Below are 20749 nucleotides of genomic sequence, written 5' to 3' on the forward strand. Positions count from 1 at the left end.
ACTGGTGTACTGCACGTTGCATCCTGATGACCTAGAGAATTTAATGGAGATTGAGCTCCAGAATCGGCATTTTAAAGGCTGGCTGGGCTCTTTCTGGTCCAACCAAATTTTAGGCCAGATTAATGGCCAGATGAAAATATATCTGCATTTCACAGTCTTTTCTTTTCTGCTCTGGTTTCACCTCCAAGCTTTCTCCCTCCATAACTTATTCTCCAGGCATACAGTTCCTGAGGTCATCTTCTGTGTGCTTTGGACATGCTGAATTCTTGGTCTTGAAGCCCTTCCCCACCCCTAACCCATAAGCAGTTTGTTTACGGTTTTGGTCTCAATTCAGGCAAAGCTTCCCTGACTCCTCTGCAGATTTAAGTATAGTCCTTGCCTCTTCGTACATTCAGCACTCATTTGTATAGCTCTGCGTTCTGGGCTGAAGTATTACCTCATATTGTATCTGTTAACATTTTCAGTTCCTTGAGTTCAAGGATCTTTTAACACAATACTGAGCACTCTTTTTAATAAACATGCCTCGAAGTAAATTTCAGGTAAATATATGTGCATAAATATACCAGCTCAACAAAATGTGCTATCAAAACACTGTTTTTTGGATGTCATCATCAAAATTTCAGGCAGTGCAAAAAATAACCAGAAAAATGAGCCACCATGACTATCACATGAGACTTTATTTTGCTAATTACTGTCTCTCTGATACCTCAACCTAAGGCAGAAGGCAGAAGTTCAGCCAGAACTCTGAAAATTAATGTACTTTTGATTTCTAGGCTGGTGAATCAGAGGCTTCTGGAAGTACAGTCACAAGTGGAAGAACTGCAAAAATCCTTACAGGATCAAGGCTCAAAGGCGGAAGATGTAAGTCTTTGTATGTACCAGTAATGGTCCAGCAGTTTCATTATGTTAAGAAAAGCTAGGAGTTCCCGTTGTGGTGCAGCAGAAATGAATCCGACTAGTATCCACGAGGTTACCCCTTTGATCTCGGGCCTAACTCAGTGGGTTAAGGATCTGGTGTTGCCGTGAGCTGGTGTATGTAGGTCACAGACATGGCTCGGATCCTTCACTGCTGTGGCTGTGGCGTAGGCCAGCAGTTGCAACAGCTCCGATTTGACCCCTAGCCTGGGAACCTCCATATGCTGTGTGTGCGGCCCTAAACACCAGAGGAAAAAAAAAAAGAAAAAGAAGAAAAAGAAAAGAAAAGCTATAACTTTTATTTTTTATTTGATGGTGTCTATCAAAATAATTGCAATTATATTTGTTATAGAAAAGATATGTGTTTTCCTTTTGCTAGCACTTCGTATAAAAAGGACCAGACCGCACTTTATTGTCTCTGCATGTTCACCTTGCTGGGTATTAGAAACTCATTTCTAGTTGTCAGCTAAGGAATTAATTGGGGATTTATGTATAATGTGCTCAACTCAATATTCAAGAGTAGAGGTTTTTCCCTCTGGTCCAAAAAATAAAAAAAAAATTTAAAATGCTGTTAGAAACTTAGCATATTCAAGTAGCAATGCTTGATGTAAAATTGATTTTAAGAAAATAATGCTATTCCTAGAATCCTACCATTTCTGAGTCTATGAATCCCTCTTTCACCTCTTGCACCTGCCCCCCCCCAATACACACACAGAGAAATATAAGCTCATTGGCCTTTATATTCTTTAGCACTGTTCCTGTCACAGCCCTGCCTGTTGGCTGGTGCTCACCTAGAACACGGTAAGCGTGTTGGGGCAGGTGCTGGCCCCGCTCCATCTCTTGCTCATGCCTGCCACAGTGCCCATGCGGCACATGGTAGTCAGTCTCTGGTGAAGGCGAAAACCAGTCGTGTTTTGAAAATCCTGTACATTTAAAGAGCTCTATAAATAGAGCTGCAGCTATAAAGTGCTCAAAAATAGTGTGAGGAGGGGATAAAAACTAAATTTTAATGACTGATCTTTTCTTACATCAGTTGGTAATTTTTTTCCCATGCCAGCATAATTTGCTGTAAGCTCTGGCCTCTGAGTATAAACCAGTTGGATTGTCTCTAGTGTTAGAGTCATCTTGGGCACTCAGCGTCTGAGCTGTAGACACGGCCAGTTCCATCCAGCCTTAGTAACATAAGAAGGGGGTAAAAACAAAACAGTCCATTACCTCAGATCTGAGAATGTTGGGTATGAAAGCTCATCTGTACCTAATTCTCGGTTTCTTAAACACCTACATGGCTTCCATTGGCAGCAAGCTTTCTGAGGCTACAGGTCAGAGTTTATCCTCTAATGTGTTGTAGTCCTTCTTTGAGCCCCACACTGATTCTCAGTTCCTAAAATTGTCACCAGCATTTGCACTGCCTCATTCCCTTACTAAAACGGAATCAGTCTGAAATGTCAGGGTTTACTTTTTTAAACATGCCTTTATCCAGAATGCTCAGTCACAGGCAGAACCACCATTCGTGTATGAAAATACCAGTAAGCCTAACTGAGGGTGTCTTGGAGGCGAACCAGAGTGTAGAACATTTCTTAGTTCAGTGAAATCACCAGGTCCCTTAAATTGAGGTAAATGTAGGCTTCATTTTGGTCTCAGAAACTTTGAGGAGACTTTCTGTTGACTTGTTACGGTAGAGAGGGAAAGGGTGTGTGGGTTATAGAAGTAAAATGGCACAACATCAGAATGAGCTCCACCTCGGTATTATAGCAATGACCATTACCCTTGTTTCTCTTACATTAAAACATATAGAAAGGAATGTATTCTGTACAAAAATAATTTTACACAGCCTGATGAAGTATCACTGTGGTGATCAAAGCTAATTCCATATGCCGTGTGTCGTTACACTAACAGACCATGTTTCAGGAGTGAGTTGCCAGCCCTGAATGTACTATTTGCATAAACTATTCAATTTATTTGACTGCTCAGATGCTAAAGATACGTGTTGCTCTAAATCCTTGAAAACTCTCTCAGAGCTCTTCTCTATAAAGAAAAGATTCAGATCAAGACTTTGCTCATTCTGAACATAGGCTCAACATGATCTGGAGAAGAGTGTGGTCATGCCAGGAGGTTCCATCCCTGGCAGATATTCAATGCTCTGTCTTCTCTCTCACTTAACCTACAATTTTGCATCTCAGGAATATATAATATGTAAAACAACCTGCCAAATGGAATTGGTCCTCTCTGAAGAACAACCTAATTTCTGCCTGTTTCTGTTATCAAAAGCACAGTCCTTGCATGTGACCTTAAGTCAGAGTAGCATAGTTTGCACATTTTTATTATTATTCTTATGTCATTTATTTTTAGCATGGAAGCAGAAAAGCATTGTTATATCCAGTCATATTGGATAACTTGAGCTAGCCACAGTATGTAAAACTCCAGAGAACAAGACAGGATGAGGAGACTATAGAAGAAAGAAAAATGTACATTTTTGAAAAAAAAATGCATATCTTTTACTTCTGTTCATGAATTACTAAATCGTTCCTTCTATTGGCTGCTGTGTTTGCTTCGTACTAATATGTCTTCTCTGTCTCTTGGCATGGTTTCTGCTCAAGGCTATTGTAAGTATGGCTTCCTATTCTTTTCTATATATTGAGCGGTTTGGGGATTTATATATTATCTGCCATCACAGTTGATGTTGAAATTTTAAATTATGGGAATTTTATGCAAAAATGGATATACCAGTATTACTGCCTTATAGGTTTATGCCCTTTTGAGTTAAGATACTTGAAGGATATTTTAAAAAATCTAACAAGTCAAACTAAAAGGAATTTTGCTCTTTTTCTCCCCCATCCCACTTCTGCTATACCCCCATTGTTATAATTAGTTTGTTTATATAAGTATTTTGGAGCTAGCTTCCTGTCACAGTCTGCCCTCCTCCTGGCATACGTTACAGCAGTCACAGCCTTCCGTTGGCAAGACAGGCCTCAAAGGAAGTAGGAACGAGAGGACTGCACGTAGACTTTGGCATCTGGCAGACCCAGGCTTTAGTTTTGGATCTGCCACCTGAAGCTGCTGGCTCTCTCCCCAGCCTTACCTTCCTTGGCTGTAGGATGGGGCTGGTGTCACTCCCAGGATGATGAGGTTGATGCGAGACAGTGCAAAGGACATGCTTTAGAGCAGTGCCTGGCATATTAACCACTCGTTAAATCATCATTTTATTATGTATTATCTCAGAGTCAAAATTAATTTTGCTCAGAGCCTAATCAAAACATAAATGCAAAATGAAAGCTAAAGTATTTTAAAAGTATTCTCACTTTACCCTCTGTAATGTGAAAATTACAATCAAGAATCAAAAGTCAACGGGGTTATCAGTTTTCTTAATGTTTAGGGGGAGCAGTCTGCTAATCTAGCTATATTTAACATAATTTGCAAAGAAGTGAGTTTGGAACATTCCAGAGCTGTGTCAGAATGGGCTTGAGTACATGATTACAGTCATCATTATGAAGTAAAAGGACTGATAACAGAAGAGCCCAGTTTGAGGAATGAGTTACGATTGACTAATTGAACAGTTTGTTTAAGCCTCTGTTATTTGGGTTTGACTGAGTTAATTATGTAACCATTTATTGCAACATGAACTGTTTCATAGAATTCATTAATTCATTAATTCATTCCCCTGCAAGTGTTGAGTTGAATTATGAAACCTGCTGGTCCTATAGAGAACACTGTTATTCTTGGTTTATTTGGGGTCAGTTCTAATCTCCTACTTTTTAGGAGAATGTCTTTTTTGGTTTTTGGTTTTTGTCTTTTTAGGGCCACACCACAGCATATGGAGGTTCTAAGGCTAGGAGTCTAATCCAAGCTATTGCTGCCAATCTATGCCAGAGCCACAGCAGTTCGGGATCCGAGCCATGTCTGTGACCTACACCACAGCTCATGGCAGCGCCAGATCCTCAACCCACTGAGCGAGGCCAGGGATCGAACCTGAAACCTCATGGTTCCTAGTCGAATTCGTTTCTTCTGCACCACGACAGGAACTCCCAAGGAGAATTTTTTTTTAATAACCAGTTAAATTTGCATTCTCCAGCATATTCAATGCTATACATATCCCATCTTTCACATTTCCATCCCATCACATAAATTATTTGCAACCTGTGCATAGCAGAAATCTCTGATTAAGTCAGTATTTATAGAAATTGATCACAGACTTCACTATGATGCCAGGAAAACAGTGTAGTAGATAAAAAGTGTCTTAGGGAAAGTCTATTATTATTAGAGTTCTACTGCCTTTCATGTCTAGGAATATTAGGTCTGATATAAGTGGCTTTTTTATTATTTCTCTGACTATCGAGAATTCAGATGTGCAGGTCTCAGGATTTATACTGACTGCTATCACATATAGGTTGTACTCTCCCTTATCAAAGAGAAATAAACCTGGGTACATTGTGTGTTTTCAGCTCTTTGACTAGAGAACTTACTGAGGGTCCGCTCAGTTATTTACTACTATACTTTTAATTTTTAAAATAATTTATTAGCTAAAATGTTAATAATTTTTTTATTTTCCATTTTTAGTCAGTTCTTCTAAAAAAGAAGCTTGAAGAACATCTGTAAGTATAAAAGCTGTTAAGGCTCATTCTTATTTTGTCTAGTGAAACTCTGTTTTGTGTTTAGAGGTTATGGCCTCAAAGGTAGAGATGATTATCAAGTGTCTAAAATGTCATCTCCACCTAAGGTGATCGAATGAAAACAATTACCACATTAGAACTGTTTTCTCCTAAGAGATTCTGGGATTTTATTTCTTCATGATGGTATCTGCAATCCCAGTTAGATGTGTGACCCTCTGGACCAGGAGTCAGAAAACCTTTTGCTCCCTCTCTCTCTGTCTGTCTCTCTCTCTCTCTCTGTTTTTTTGGTTTTTTTTTTGGTCTTTGTAGAGCTGCACCCGCAGCATATGGAAGTTCCCAGACTAGGAGCTGAATCAGCGGCAGCTGCCAGCCTACGCTACCACAGCCACAGCAACACCAGATCCGGATCTGAGCCACGTCTTCGACCTCCACCACAGCTCTGGGCAATGCCGGATCCTTAACCCACTGAGCAAGGCCAGGGATCAAACCCATGTCCTCATGGATACGGGTCGGGTTCGTTACTGCTGAGCCATGACAGGAACTCCAGAAACCTCTTTCTATAAAGGGCAGAGAGCAGTTGCTTTACGCTTTACAGACTATGGTCTGTGTCACAAACACTTAGCTATGTGGTTGGAAAGCAGCCACAGCCCATATGTGAACCAGTGTTGTGACTGTGCTTCCACAAAGCTTTCTATACAGAGTGGGCAGCAGGTTGTCTTTGGTCCCCAGGCTGCAGTTTGCCAGCTCTAGAGTCTGGCCCGCTGAATCTTCCTTTTTATGTAAATGTTTGTAAGGGTTATTAAGCTTATCAGGGGCAGATTTGCAAATATTTCTTTGAATTGCAAACATACTCGAACATGACTTTTTAATCTAAAAGATTACATTTTAAAACCTTACATTTGGGAGTTCCCGTTGTGGTGCAGGGGAAACAAATCTGACTAGTGTCCATGAGGATGCAGTTTCCATCCCTGGCCTCGTTTAGTGGGTTGGGGATCTGGCGTTGCCTTGAGCCATGGTTTGCAGACAGGGCTCGGATCCTGGTTGCTGTGGCTGTGGTGTAGGCCAGCAGCTGCAGCTCCAATTCGACCCATAGACTGGGAACTTCCATATGCCGCGGGTGTGGCCCTAAAAAAATAAATAAAAGCAAAAAGTAAAATAAAATAATATCTTATATTTGTTTTCTCATGAAGAAGAACTCCTCCTCCACCTTTACTTCTGTCTGAGCTTGATGATGTTAGAAATGTTTTGTGATTTTTTTTTTCACAAGTCAGTAACAACTTTAATCCTTCCCATTACATTCTGGGAAAACTGTCCCTGCAGACACTGAATGTAGGTGGCCGTGGATTGCTAACCTGTTGGAGTTTACAATGTTGGTAAACCAGACATCCCCACTACCACAGAGGTCATTTGACCTGTCCTACTGGCATTGGAAAGAATCCTGTAGTCTGGCAGCTTTGCTGCATGCTATCCAGTTTCTTTTTTTAAATTTTTTATTAAAGTGTAGTTGATTTACAGTGTTGTGCCAGTTTCTGCTAAACAGCAAAGTGACTCTGTCATACATATGTATACATTCTTTTTTTATATTCTTTTCCATCATGGTCTGTCCCAGGAAACTGGATATACTTCCCTGTACTGTACAGTAGGGCTTTGTTGTTTATCCATTCTAAACATAATAGTTTGTACATACTAACCCTAGACTCCCAGTCTATCCCATTCCCTCCCCTCCCCCTTGTCAACTACAGGTCTGTTCTCCATGTCCATGAGTCTGTTTCTGTTCTGTAGATAGGTTTCATTTGTGCCATATTTTAGATTTCACATATAAGTGATATCATATGATGTCTGTCTTTCTCGGACTTCACTTAGTATGAAAATCTCTTGTTCCATCAATGTTGCTGCAAGTGGCATTATTTTGTTCTTTTTTATGGCTGAGTAGTATTCCATTTGTATATGTACCACATCTTCTCTATCCATTCATCTGTTGATGATTCTTTGACTTTTATATTGGGCTGTAACTTACAATAAAGTATGCACATCCTGAGTTCATAAGTCTACAGCTTGATGAGTGTTTTCTTACCTAGGCAGGTAACCTAGATCAATATATAGCATACTTCCAGCAACACCCCCGGGGTTTTTGTTCTCCCTTCTTATTGATTGAGTACATCTCTGAACCAGCCACTGTGCTGATCTCTTAACACCCTTCATTAGTTTTGACACTTTCTAAACTTTGTATAAAAGAAATTGTACGGTATTAGCCTTTTGCGCCTGACTACCTTCATCCAACTTTATTCTGTGATATCTCTTCATGTAGGTAATGTGTACCATTAATTTATTCTTTTTTAATGGTATATGCTATTCTTTCTATTAATTCTTATTTTGGGAACCTCGGTTTTTTTGCAGGAAGATTTTGGGTTGTAAAGCCTCTGCAAAGTTTTAAATTTAATTTTTATGCTATCCTTATTCCTAGAAAAAATAAAAATAATTAAGTTATTACTTTCCACTTGTGTAGATTTATATAAAAGAATAATTACTATGTCAAACTCTGAGGTTTTTGTCTGTTTTTTAGTTATTTAAAAAATATAAAAAATATATTTATATTGGGAGTTCCCATTGTGGTACAGTGGTTTAATGATCTGGCTTGTCTCTGTGGTGTTGCTGGTTCAGTCCCCCACCCAGCAGAGTGGGTTAAGGATCTGGCATTGCTCCAGCCACAGATATGGCTTGGTTTCGATCCTTGGCCCGGTAACTCTCATATGCCGTGGGTGCAGCTGAAAAAGGAGGACAAAATATATGTGTATACACTCACACACACACACACATTTGTGTTGGATTAGCCTTTTCACCTTTGTTTCATAGCACTTGTATGCTATGCAAGTGTATCCCAAGAATAAAGAACTTAGATCTTTCAAGTGAAAAAAATGCAAAAATGTATTAGGTGACATGGTGTTATGTATTTTGTCACAGAGAGAAGCTGCACGAGGCCAATAATGAATTGCAGAAGAAGAGAGCCATCATCGAAGATCTCGAACCAAGATTTAACAACAGCTGTGAGTTTTCCTAATTAGCCTAGTTGTAAACTGATAAGCTGTACATTACCTTAGTAAAAGTGAATTCATGTAAAAATTGGCTTTTTCAGAGATGGCCCTTTTACATTTTCTAGCAGTTAAAGAGTTTGTCCCATTCACAGAAAGAGTATATATATATATATATATATAATCATCTTTTCAGCATGTCTTACATTTCTAATTATAGTTTTGAGTTTTTCCTTAGTTATGGATACTAATGAATAATTTATGAAATTATTTTCATCATGTAGTTAGAGTGTAAGTCAGCCAGACTTTTTACTTTTGTTGATATTTACACATGTATGTAGGTTGACTTGGTTAATGCTTTTGTGTGGAGTGGGTGGGAGCAGGAGAGACACTTGCTTTTTTTGTATTGTAAAATATACATAACATAAAAAATGACCATTTTAACTATTTTTCAGGATATAGTTCAGTGACATTAAATACATTCAAACTGTTGTACAAACACTCTCTGTCTCCAGAACTTTTTCATCTTCCCAAACTGAAACTCTAAAGCATTAAACACTCTCTTACCATCCTCCCTTCTGCCCAGCCTCTTCTCCTCATGTAAATGGAATCATAACAGTATTTGTCCCTTTGTATCTGGCTTATTTCACCTAGCCTAATGGCTTTCATTTTCACTTACTGTAATGTCTCCATGAGGTAACATGTGTCAGAATTGAGACTAATACTCAACTTCATGTATAAAGAGACCAGATTTTGTGTATCCTTCAGCCATCAATGAATACTTTTTTAAGGGCCACAAGTGTGGCATATGGAAGTTCCCAGGCTAGGGGTGGAATCTGAGGTGCAGCTGCCGGCCTACTCCACAGCCACAGCAACGCAGGATCTGAGCCGTGTCTGTGACCTACAGCACAGCTCACAGCAACACCAGCTCCTTAACCTTACTGAGTGAGGCCAGGGATCGAACCTGCATCCTCATAGATACTAGTCAGGTTTGTTACCACTGAGCCTCAACAGGAACTCCCATCAATGAATACTTTCTAATTTGCACACTTCCATCCTGTAGTTTTTTTCTTTATAAGAAAAGCATTTTGTTTTTTTAAAAAATTATGAATTTTTAAAAATAAAATTTTATGTAGGAATAGACCAGAGTAATTACTTTCTCTGAAAGCTAATAATTTTTATCTTATCAGTTGAAATATTTTTAAGGTTGTTGCAATCTAAAAAAAAAAAAAAGCCTTTTTTTTTTTTTTTAACTCTCTCATTGGCAGCCTTAAAAATTGAAGAATTACAAGAAGCCTTACGGAAGAAAGAAGAAGAAATGAAACAAATGGAAGAACGATATAAAAAATACTTGGAAAAAGCCAAAAGTGTGAGTCTGTGGGCCTCTCTTCATTTTCTGACCACATTTCAGTGATGTCTCTAAACCAGGGCCTGTATGATGACCTCTCACACAAGGAACCCAGGAAGCTTCCAACCCAGGAGCCCAAATTGTGGTGCTCTAGAGCTGTCCATTTCCTTATAGACAGTAATGGCATTGTGATCACTTAGGAGCATGTCCCTCAGGAAGTGCGTGTTGAAAGACTTAAGTGTCTCGTGTCCTGTGACAATGTGGGTTAAAGAAAGTGGGTTTTTATTGTTCTGCTCTGTGAAGTTTTCTATGTGGTAGATCATTTTTGATAGTAAAACTGTTGTTCCAAAAGGTGAAAAGAGCCTTCATAGAAGTCCTCTAGGGGGCAAGCTAGTGTGTCACCTGCCTATGTCTAAACCCGCCATTGGCAGAGGAGAAGGGCTACAGTGACAGCTTGTAGACCTCGGGACCCACTCCCTGGCGCACATCTGGTCAGAAGCTGAACCAAATCAGAGGAACAAGAAAGGGAAGACAGCTGTCAATAGTGTCTGCTATAGTAGAATTGATTAATTTTATCCAGAATTACTTTTTTTTCTTTTTTTTTTTTTTTTGTCTTTTTAGAGCCACACCTGCAGCATATGGAGGTTCCCAGGCTAGGGGTCCAATCAGAGCTATTGCTGCTGGCCTACGCCAGAACCACAGTAATGCCAGATCTGAGCCATGTCTGTGATCTACACCATAGCTCACAGCAACACCAGATCCTCAACCCACTGAGCAAGGCCAGGATCAAACCCGCAACCTCATGGTTCCCAGTCAGACTCGTTTCCCCTGGGCCACAACGGGAACGCCCAGAATTACTTTTTATAATTGATTCTCTTACATAATTTTAAAGTTTTATATAATTAAAAGTTGTAACAACTGAATATCATTTCCTACATTCAAATTTCAAAATAGCCTTCCTTGTAAGATAATTTTTGACTCTCATAAGGTTTATTCTTTTTTTTTAATAACTGCTTCCTTAGATGGTACATTCTTTAGGTTTGAGACTTAAATTTTTTCTTCTATTACTTTTTGCAGGTTATTCGTACTTTAGATCCTAAACAAAATCAAGGAGCAGCACCAGAAATACAAGCTCTTAAAAATCAGCTCCAGGAACGGGACCGACTATTCCATTCATTAGAGGTAGTTTAACCGTGTGATAAGAATTTGACTTATTCTTTGTTTTCTAAAAGCCTTGTTGTATACGGTCGAGGATGTATGTCCCTCAACATCCTAGGGGCACAGTTACCAAAAGCCATGGATGCTCACGTAGTGTTATGTGGAGTTCCTGCTGTGGCTCAGTGGATTAAGAATCTGACTGCAGCAGCTTGGGTTGCTGCTGAGTTGCAGTTTGATCCCCAGCCCAATGCAGCGGGTTAAAGATCCTTTGTTGCTGCAGCTGTGGCGTGAGTCGTAGCTGCAGCTTGGATTCATTCCTCGGCCTAGGAGCTTCCATACACCACAGGTGCAGCCATTTGGAAAAAAAAAAGTAATATATGTGGTTATCTGCATATAACCTAAGCACATCGTCCAAGTGTTTTAAACAATTTCCAGTTTACTTGTAATACCTAACACAGTACATATTGTTCCCAGTGTGTGGCAAATTCAAGTCTGGGTTTTGGAACTTTCGGGATTATTATTATTATTATTATTATTTTTACTATTTTAAATCTGGGGTTGATTGAATCTGTGGATGCAGAAGGCTGACTGTGCATAGTACCCGTGAATTTAGATGGTTAATTGTGAGTATTTTATTGATACTGAATTGTTTTTCATCTTTACATGCTTACATGTGCTTGCTTTTTAGAAAGAATATGAGAAAACAAAGAGTCAGAGAGAGATGGAGGAGAAATATATTGTTAGTGCCTGGTACAATATGGTAAGAAAATAATACTTAAAAGATATCGCAGAGTTCAGTGAATGTGAGGTATTTGTTATACTCCCTTTACCATAGAAGTAATTCTACCAAATGAATCGGAAAGTAATTCCTGTCCTAACTCACACTAACAAAACTCCAGTGGTGATCTTAGGGCTCAGCAGGAGATAGGAGAACCATGTGACCAGGGCTAGAATGTTGTGGACATGTCATTATCCCTGTCCTGGTGGATAGAGAGATAAATGACAGTTTGATCTCTGTCCTGTAGAACCACTTTATTCTGGTGGTAGGGCTATCTAAACCCAGATGCAGTAGCTTTTGTTTTGTAAGACTATTTCAGTGCCTTGCAGGAGTGCTACTTATCATGAAAAGAGTTTAACTGACTCACAGAGTTGGTTAAATGGTCACGGTGTTAGACCCTGAACAACTGGAGGTTTTGAAATTGAATTTTCCAACACAAAAAAAGTATTGCAGGGGAAAATAAGTGCATATCAACCTTTTGGTAAGATTTTTCAGTAAGATTTTTCTGACATTCCTGTCATGGCTCAGCAGGAACAAACCCAACTAGTTAGTATCGGTGAGGACACGGGTTCGATCCCTGGCCTCACTCAGTGGGTTAAGGATCCAATGTTGATGTGAGTTGTGGTGTAGGTTGCAGGTGCAGCTCGGATCCCAGTGTTGCTGTGGCTGTGGTGTAGGCCAGTGGCGACAGTTTCCATTCAGTCCCCAGCCTGGGAATCTCCACATGCTGCGAGTGCAACCCTAAAAAGACCAAAAAATATATATATATTTTTTTTTTTTTCTGGGTTTGAAGAGCTATGAGCTGTTCTTTTTCAACATTATTTCCTAGACCTTTATCTTCTTTGTTCTTCCCAGTAAGACCACATTTCTGCCTTTTCAAAATGTTAGTTGCCTGAGATTCGAAACTAGGCCAGATTCTTTTCCTCACATCCCTCAGACCCTGTAGTTGTGTTATTGGCACAGTATCATTGTTTCTCTTTTACAGTTATAATTGATACTGTGTCTTTTAAAGGTTAATGTCCCACATCTCCTAATAATGTGATCTGAACTTTGTCGAGAAATTTATACAGTGGTTTCCTGGTGGCTCAGCAGTTTAAGAATCTGTCATCATCACTGCTGTGGCGCGCTTTCCACTCCTGGCCCAGGAACTTCCACATGCTGTGGGTGCGACCAAAAAAAAAAAAGAAAAATACATACAACTTCATGACATGTCCACACTTATATTTGCCTGGGTTAAAACTACATATTTAAGATTTTATCACAATTTTAAAAAGCAAAAGAAATCATTCAAAGGTTTACAATACTATTATCATTGACAATCAGAGATTCACTGAAAATTAAAATGTAAAAATATTAGGAAAAAGCTATACTTACGGAAGGTCTCTGGGAAGGAGTCCTGACCACACTTACTCTGCTTCCTTTGTGTCCTCCTCGGAGGTTAATGTTAGCAGTCTCGGAGCCCTGCCTCTCAACCCTTACCAGTAATTGCATATACCTGATTAAGTTTTATGACTTCCACATACTGTATTCCTTTTGGAACCAAACTCATTTATTCTGTGATGTGGTATTAAAGGAGAGTTTTCAGCTCTCTGGCGAGTGAAGGTACAACCCCAGCGTGTGGTCAGGTAAGATAGCCGGTAGCAGCTTCTCCTGGACATGGAGAGAGTTCTGCCTCTCAGACAACCGAAATGGAATCAGGGATGGTGCGTGCTGGGAAAAGATACGCAGTATCTCAGAGAATGGCCTCGAGATGGGGATTGACACCTCACAGGTGTGTCAAGAACTTGAATAAATGGCTTGGAATGTGAAAGTGAGGGTAAAGAATATATTTTAAATAAAATATAATTGTTATAATATTATATTTATAGTAATAAATATTACCAGCAGATGTTTGATCCCAGAGCCTCAAGTGCCTTAATATCAAGTTGAGTAAGAAGCACGTCCTGGATTTTCTCTTGGGAAAGTGGGGAGTGTTGTGTATGTGACCGAGTGAATTCTGTTAAAGACGTGGAGCTGTGACCCTGTTTCCCTCGAGGCCGGCTAGTGCAGGAGGCCCATCTTCTCTCGAGTCTTCCCTGCGTGTCTGCCCAGCTCCTTCATCACCGGGTCCCCTTCCTCTCCATCGTCTTGTTTCAGTCCCTGGTGAGAGGAACTTGCCGCTCTCAGCAGTTCCTGTTCCTCTGGCCGAAGTTCCTCCCCGGCCGATGCAGTGGGCACCAAATCCACTTTGTCCTGCTCTCTGTGACCTCACTGGGAGCCCTCGTGTGTAGGGAGGCCCAGGTTTCCTCCTCCCTCTGAGGTACTCTGGGCCCTGCTGCCCTCTAAGCACGGAGGCCTCCTTCTCCAGCCCTCATGCAAGACCCCCTGCGCCCGGATGGGCCTCTGTTGTGGGCTGTCAGGAACTTTTCTTGACTTGAGGACACAAGTCTGCCTGAAGTGAAGAAAACAGCGTGGTGGTAGGTATGGACCTGGTGTGACCTCCACCTTAAGAAACAAGTGCTTTTGCATTTACCTTCTAAACAAGCCCTGTGATTTCCACATCTCCACATGAATCAGCTGCTACCAATCAATTGCCCTTTTTTTCTTGGAAAATCACTATAATATTGGTTTGAAAGGGAAGTATGGATGATTGTATATGGGTAATGTGTTCCAAAAATCCATCTCTATCATCTACAATTTGGGTGATCATAAATTCAGAAAATTAAGCCTTAATTTTTCTGATAGAAGATTTGTACTAATTGTTGGAACTGCAATGTCTGTAAGATTTTCATCTATAATGAGCAGAATTAACATTCCTAATAGTGCCTTAAGCCACATCACAAATCCTGCATGATGAAATGGTCTTTGGTAAGAGTGTGTTCCACTATTTTTCCATTGATTCCTTTTTTTTCCCCCTGTTATGTAGGGAATGACTCTTCATAAAAAGGCGGCTGAAGACAGACTTGCTAGCACAAGTTCAGGGCAGTCATTTCTGGCGAGGCAAAGACAGGCCACCAGCACGAGAAGATCATACCCAGGCCACGTGCAGCCAGCCACAGCAAGGTAGACAAGTCTTGCTGTTAGAATTTAAAAAAAACACCCTGAATTCAAAACATACTTCTGTTATGTATAACAACATTTCAGGAAATTCAGCCAGCTTATATTTTGTCTTTTATGTTACTATTTAGTTGTTTCTCATTTGAGGACTTTCTCTCCTCCGTATCTATAATGTTTCAGTTTCTTGGTCCTTTATTCTGTAGTCCTTTCGGTTCCTTTAAATGTGCCAAAAAATTTTTAAATGCCCAGTTAAAAGTGTTGTATATTAGTGTAGTACTTTTCTTTGTATGAAAATGTCCTTTCCCCAATGGTGTAGGCTTTGTAATGAATTAGATTTTCTGCCAATAATTGATATACAATTTATATTCTTTATTGTGCCTCTGTGTTACCATGCTTTCTAAGAATGTCTTTGTTTAAAGGGAATTAATCTTTTTATGATGTATTAATCTGTGTTTTCAATTGTTTTCCAAATGCACCTCAAATAACGTGCATATTTACTATATAAAATGGTTGGCAAATGCACTTTTTGCAAAGACATAAATATATTGGCAGAGGTGCTAATCAGATCCTACCTTCAGCACCTGATAGAATTATTTAGAAGGGAAAAAATGAGTTTTCACATTGTTTTATAGGAAATTAAATTTGTCCAAAGATTTGGAAACTATTTTTTAAACATAAATAGAATTTCATTATTTCCTGCTGTCTTGTTTGCTGACAGATGTGAATGCATTGGTTAGGTTAGCTGGGGAGAAGTTATAGAAGAAAAAAAATCAGGCAGTGCATTCATTTTTTTTCTCTTGTTTTGGAATCTCACAATAACTGAGGATCAAATTCTAACAATGGGCCTGACATTTGCAGTTTCAACTGCCCTCCACATCTAAAAGATTGATTTTTTTTTTTTTGTACACCTAATACAAGTCATTGGTAGCCTTACCTTTGGGGTAGTTTCCTTGTTGACTTGTACCTCATTTGTTTTACTTATTCTTTAACATAAACTCTTCTATTTCTCAATAATTCCTAATACTTAACCATCTTAATATCAGTCATTAAGATCAATAAGTGACTTCTTATATGTGATGTAGCAACAAGTCTCTTAAATCTTTCTTCTGTGTACTAGTCTGAGAATTTGCTACTGAGTAGATTCTCTTGGGTATTTGGTTGCCCCAAAGTGCTTAGATTTGTTGACAGATTATAGACTATGTTTATTTACATTGATGAATGGCTGTCAAGTAATCATGATTGTAAAGCACTTTGACTATATAAGGTGCTATATAAGTGCAAAATATCATTCATTTGAACACAAAGTGTCTCTGCTTGACTTTCCACATTGGCTTAACTATTTGGCCCCAAATTAAATTTAAGTTCCCCTCCAGACTTTTTCTTGCACCATAGCCCTTTTTTTTTTTTTTTTTAAGGCAAAAATTTATTGAAATGAGGTTATTTGCTTGTTTGGTTTTGGTTTCAGATAGGTCACCTCTTAAGAGGATTTCACTTCATGTACTTGCTCTTTGGAAGTTCAGGTTGCATTTAGTATTATATATTAAGTACAAATGAGTAACTTTAAATCAAGCTAGATATAATTAAGAACTTTCAGATTCTATTCAGGTGTTTTATTTTAAATCCTTATTTCCTTTTTCATAAGAAAGTTGACCTGAAAATTGGTAGTGTTTTCATTTGTCCTCAGAAATCATACTTGAAGAAAGGTATTAGAATCCACAGAAATGACTTCATGCATTGTGCTAATTTTTCACATTAAGTACAGAAGTCTGAGCTCAGTGTGAGTCCTTCTGCCTGGTAAGAGGTAAGGCAAGAAGAACTAGTAGTAACGGAGAGAACCACTGGAGTGGAATGCATTGTGGGGCCTTGGGAGGCTAAGCAAACCTCGTCAACATGGAAAGTTTTAACAATGAAACATTAAAGGTGATTTAAGATGGTACAGCCTTTCCTATCCCTTTACCTCACAAGTTAGAGGAAGGACCCAACTGTTCCTTGATCCTAATCCGTCGGGGCATAAACACTAAATAACCTTGGTAAAATTGAACTGTTGGGAAACATGCCTGCGGAATATGATGGATGAAAATACAAGAGTCTATGAGCTATTTATTAAATGGGCTATATCCCACTAGGTAAGAGGTTTTTCATTTCAGTTCTTTATTTGTTGCCTCAGTGCTGGTCTCCTACTTACCATCTATTCAGATATGTTCCTCTAAATGGGAGAAGAAAGTACCAAGCTTTTAGAAAGAAGTGCTCCAGGTTTTTTTTCTTCAGCCACTGTTGCATGCCATTATTTTGGTGTTTACATTCATAACTTTCACTCACCTTTATATAGTATCTTTACATTTCAGTGTATTGCTTTCATTACATAGTAGAAATTATGTTTCTAAACATTTCGTGACACTTTTTTAAAAAGCAGGAATAAAACTTAGCTGTCACAGTGGCAAGCCCTGTTTCCTTTGCTCATCTTTGGAAAGGACTTATAAATTTCTCTTTCCTCAGTAATAATTGATTTTTTTTCTCAGGAGGTTTGTGATGGTGCCTGGTCCATCTGGAAGTTAAAAGACATTGGGCGCCTTATGTAGACAGGAGCCATACTGTGCAGTACCTTGTACCCAGTAGCTCCACAAAGCCACCGTCTGCTAGGGCAGCAGTGGAGTCAGCACAGTGTCACTGAGCTGAGGTTGGGGTGAGCCATCACCCCAGAGTCTGAATTCTTATAAACAAAAAGCTTATTTTCCTTCTTCCTTCTAACCAGGGTAGGAAAATACAAAGTTAATAACTAAGGACTATACAAGCATAAAATGTATATTCTGCAGTGTGTATTTAAGAAGTTTGTAATGGCAGAAAAGATCCAGCAAATATCATAGTCTAACACATCTCAAAAAGAGAATAAATAATACATTTGTACGTATCTTAAGAGAACTTTCAAAAACTTGGATCATATCTTTTTAAAATTTGTCTGATTTCTTAATAATAACCAAGAAAAAGAAGTCCCTAAATAAAAGCTCCATTTTCTAAAATTGATCAGGATTGAATTATTTGTTTGATGGTCCAGCCTGGTAAAATTGGCTAGTGAGATGATTCATTATAATGAGGCTAATACCCATATGTATCAGCAGTCCTCAGGAAGGCATGAAGCTCCGTGCTGGGTGATGTGAAGGGAAGGATGATTTAGGGTGTAGGAAAGGTACACTTTATCTATGAGCTGTTTTACCCCTGTCTCTTCAGTAGCAGTCTTGTTTATTCCTGTCTTATGATATGGAGTATTTTGGAGCATCTCTTACTTTTTGACAAGCATTCATCTTTTAAAGATAATGCCATTGTTTAAAAAAAAAAAAAAAAAAAAAAAAAAAAAACTCGAACATCTTAATCCCAATATAAGAATTATCTTGAAACAAAATTCTGAATTTTTAAGCTTAACTCTCTGTATTTAACCTCCACTTGTCCAGATCTCAGTCTCCAGGAGTGTTACAGTTAGCCCCACTTGGAACACGTGAGGTTTCTCTGCAGAAGCATCCACAACCCACAGGTAGTGTAAACCCAGCTTAGTTTATAGCCACCTGGCTAGGAATACCTGTGATCCTAAAAAGGGAGAGGAAAGTGCTTGGCATCTGGCTTTTTGCTGAGGGCAAAATAACAATAATGCTTTTGGTTGTCTGTTCATTAAATGATGGAAACATATTTTGACTTTTTATCTTTATGTTATGAAGGGGCTCTTTGCCCAGAATTGGCTGTCAGTCTGATGTAGGATTGTGCTTCTTAATAGTGAAGCCTAGGTGTTTGTTCCCGTTGTGGCTCAGCAGAAATGAACCCAACTAGTATCCATGAGGATGCGGGTTTGATCCCACTCAGTGGGTTAAAGATCTGTTGTTGCCTTGAGCTATGGTGTGAGTTGCAGACTCGGTTCCGATCTGGCATGGCTATGGCTATAATGTAGGCCAGCAACTACAGCTCTGATTCATCTCCTAGTGTGGGAACTTCCATATGCCACGGGTGCAGCCCTAAAAGGACAAAAAACAAACAACAACAAAAAAAACCCAGTGAAGCCTGTGTGATACACTATAAAGTAGGATGAGACTGTATAGAACCAAATAACGTGGGATCTCGGGATCTTTGAAAATTATTTTAGCATCTTTTAAATTTTTACCCTTTTATACATTAAAAGGGTTTTCCATTCAATAATGATGATCTCTTTCCCTATAGTCCCAGTGGTCAAAATGTCAGCTTATTTGGGTAGATGTACAATCCATCTCACTACATTTAGAAAGCAGTCTTGGAGCTTATTTGTAACTCTAATGATGCGAGTGTTTTGTATCATGAAGTTTTTATATGAGGAAAGCTCTTCTCAATGTATCTGTCATATAATTTTTTACTTTCTATAAAGCATATTTAAATAATAATTGGTGTATGTTCATTTTGTTGAAAATGTTTTAGTGTCCAATTTAAGTACGATACTTCTATTGTTCTAAAGTTTCACAGTAAATACTATTTATTTCTCAGAAGCATAAAAAAACAAAATAATTTCCTCCAGACCGAACTGATTTCTACCCCTCCGCATCCCCCTAAATCATGGAAGTATCAGTATTTAGCTTCCTTTTTATAAAATGAAGGACAGGAAGTTCCTGTTGTGGCTCAGCAGAAATGAACCCAACTGGTATCCATGAGGATGTGGGTTCAATCCCTGGCCTTGCTCAGTGGGTCAAGGATCCAGTGTTGCCATGGGCTGTGGTGTAGATTGCAGATGCAGCTTGGATCTGGCATTGCTGTGGCTGTGGTGTAGGCTGGCAGCTATAGCTCTGATTTGACTCCTAGCCTGGGAACTTCCATTTGCCATACCTACAGCCCTGAAAAGGAAAAAAAAAAAAAAAAAAAAAAAAAGCAAAAAAAATTAAAAAATAAAATGAAGGACAGTACAGATAGGATGGCATCCATCTCTTTTAAATCACTGATTATGTTCTTATGAAATATGTACTAATAACTTTGCTTTCAAACAGCCTTTTATCAATCCAGTTCCCATGTATTTATAACTATAAAAACTTATAAAATTTATATTTAATGTTATCTTGATACATACTTGGATTCTTCACACTGCACTTAAAACGGTAGAGAAGGGACATCAGTTTACTTGAGAAATGGGAGTCCTGAACCTAATTGTGGAAAATATATGAGTCTTGGCAGTTGTGGGTCCATCAACATTTCCTAACCACTCTATTTCAGCAATTACATTGCTCTTCAGTATTTTTCTGCTTTCTAACATTTTCTAGTAATATTCTGTGAGATAGGTCTGTATGTGGTGTGTAAGCGAGCATAGAAATCTGAGGGAGTAACAGAAGGCTGTGAAGCCAGATCCATTCTCTGAGAACAGAATTGACTATTGGGATAAGCAATGGCTGATTTAGAAACAAATATCCAGGCAGATAGAAGTACTAATACAGTTGAACTTAACAATTGTCTTAACAGATGTCCCTAAAGTAGGAGTTTTCATAAAATCTTCTGACTTTGTTACGTGATCATTCAAGAGAAAAGAGTAGACAAAAACATAATTTATTTTCTAACCATCCTTCCCTTCAGTGGGCAAACGCTGGGCACACAGCACCAGCTGTACATATTGGTGGGTAGACGGAAGCATTGATTTTTCATTCTGAAGCTGTTAACCCATCACCAAACCTGAGGCAGGGATTCAAGGGCCTAAGGATAATAGGATTTGATGAGGTGAGAGATCTTTGGTGGCTAAAAATCACCACTAGCTTCCCATCAGTTAGCTGGACCTCATGCTCTACCTGGTTTACAAACCAGCTGCTCAGCTTTCTGTCTCCCCTAACTCTATGGAGCAGCCCCACAGAAACCTGTGTTTAAAATGAAGGCAAGAGAAGGCTTTTTT

The 20749-nt window shown here is 39.0% G+C and overlaps 1 protein-coding gene across 2 annotated transcripts in view; it reads left to right on the forward strand.

Annotated features, from left to right (window-relative positions):
* Nucleotides 1-17855, forward strand: part of HOOK3 (hook microtubule tethering protein 3) — a 93872-nt gene extending 76017 nt beyond the window's left edge. Inside the window, exons 16-22 of one of the 2 annotated variants that reach the window (XR_014832735.1) lie at nucleotides 774-871; nucleotides 5470-5504; nucleotides 8484-8566; nucleotides 9820-9920; nucleotides 10977-11081; nucleotides 11746-11817; nucleotides 14741-17855. Coding sequence is in view for 1 of the 2 variants with exons in the window: in XM_021077847.2 (XP_020933506.1) it covers nucleotides 774-861; nucleotides 5470-5504; nucleotides 8484-8566; nucleotides 9820-9920; nucleotides 10977-11081; nucleotides 11746-11817; nucleotides 14741-14881 (625 nt within the window). In the remaining variant the exon portion in view is untranslated. The remainder of the gene's footprint in view (nucleotides 1-773; nucleotides 872-5469; nucleotides 5505-8483; nucleotides 8567-9819; nucleotides 9921-10976; nucleotides 11082-11745; nucleotides 11818-14740) is intronic. The other variant, XM_021077847.2, reaches the window with a different exon arrangement.
* The last annotated feature ends 2894 nt before the right edge of the window (nucleotides 17856-20749 follow it).

The sequence above is a fragment of the Sus scrofa genome, chromosome 17 (genome assembly GCF_054392235.1).
Source record: "Sus scrofa isolate SSC_HxYL_T2T_F1_AM1 chromosome 17, Sscrofa_HxYL_maternal_Yorkshire_Landrace_v2.0, whole genome shotgun sequence".
NCBI classification, from domain to species: domain Eukaryota; kingdom Metazoa; phylum Chordata; class Mammalia; order Artiodactyla; family Suidae; genus Sus; species Sus scrofa.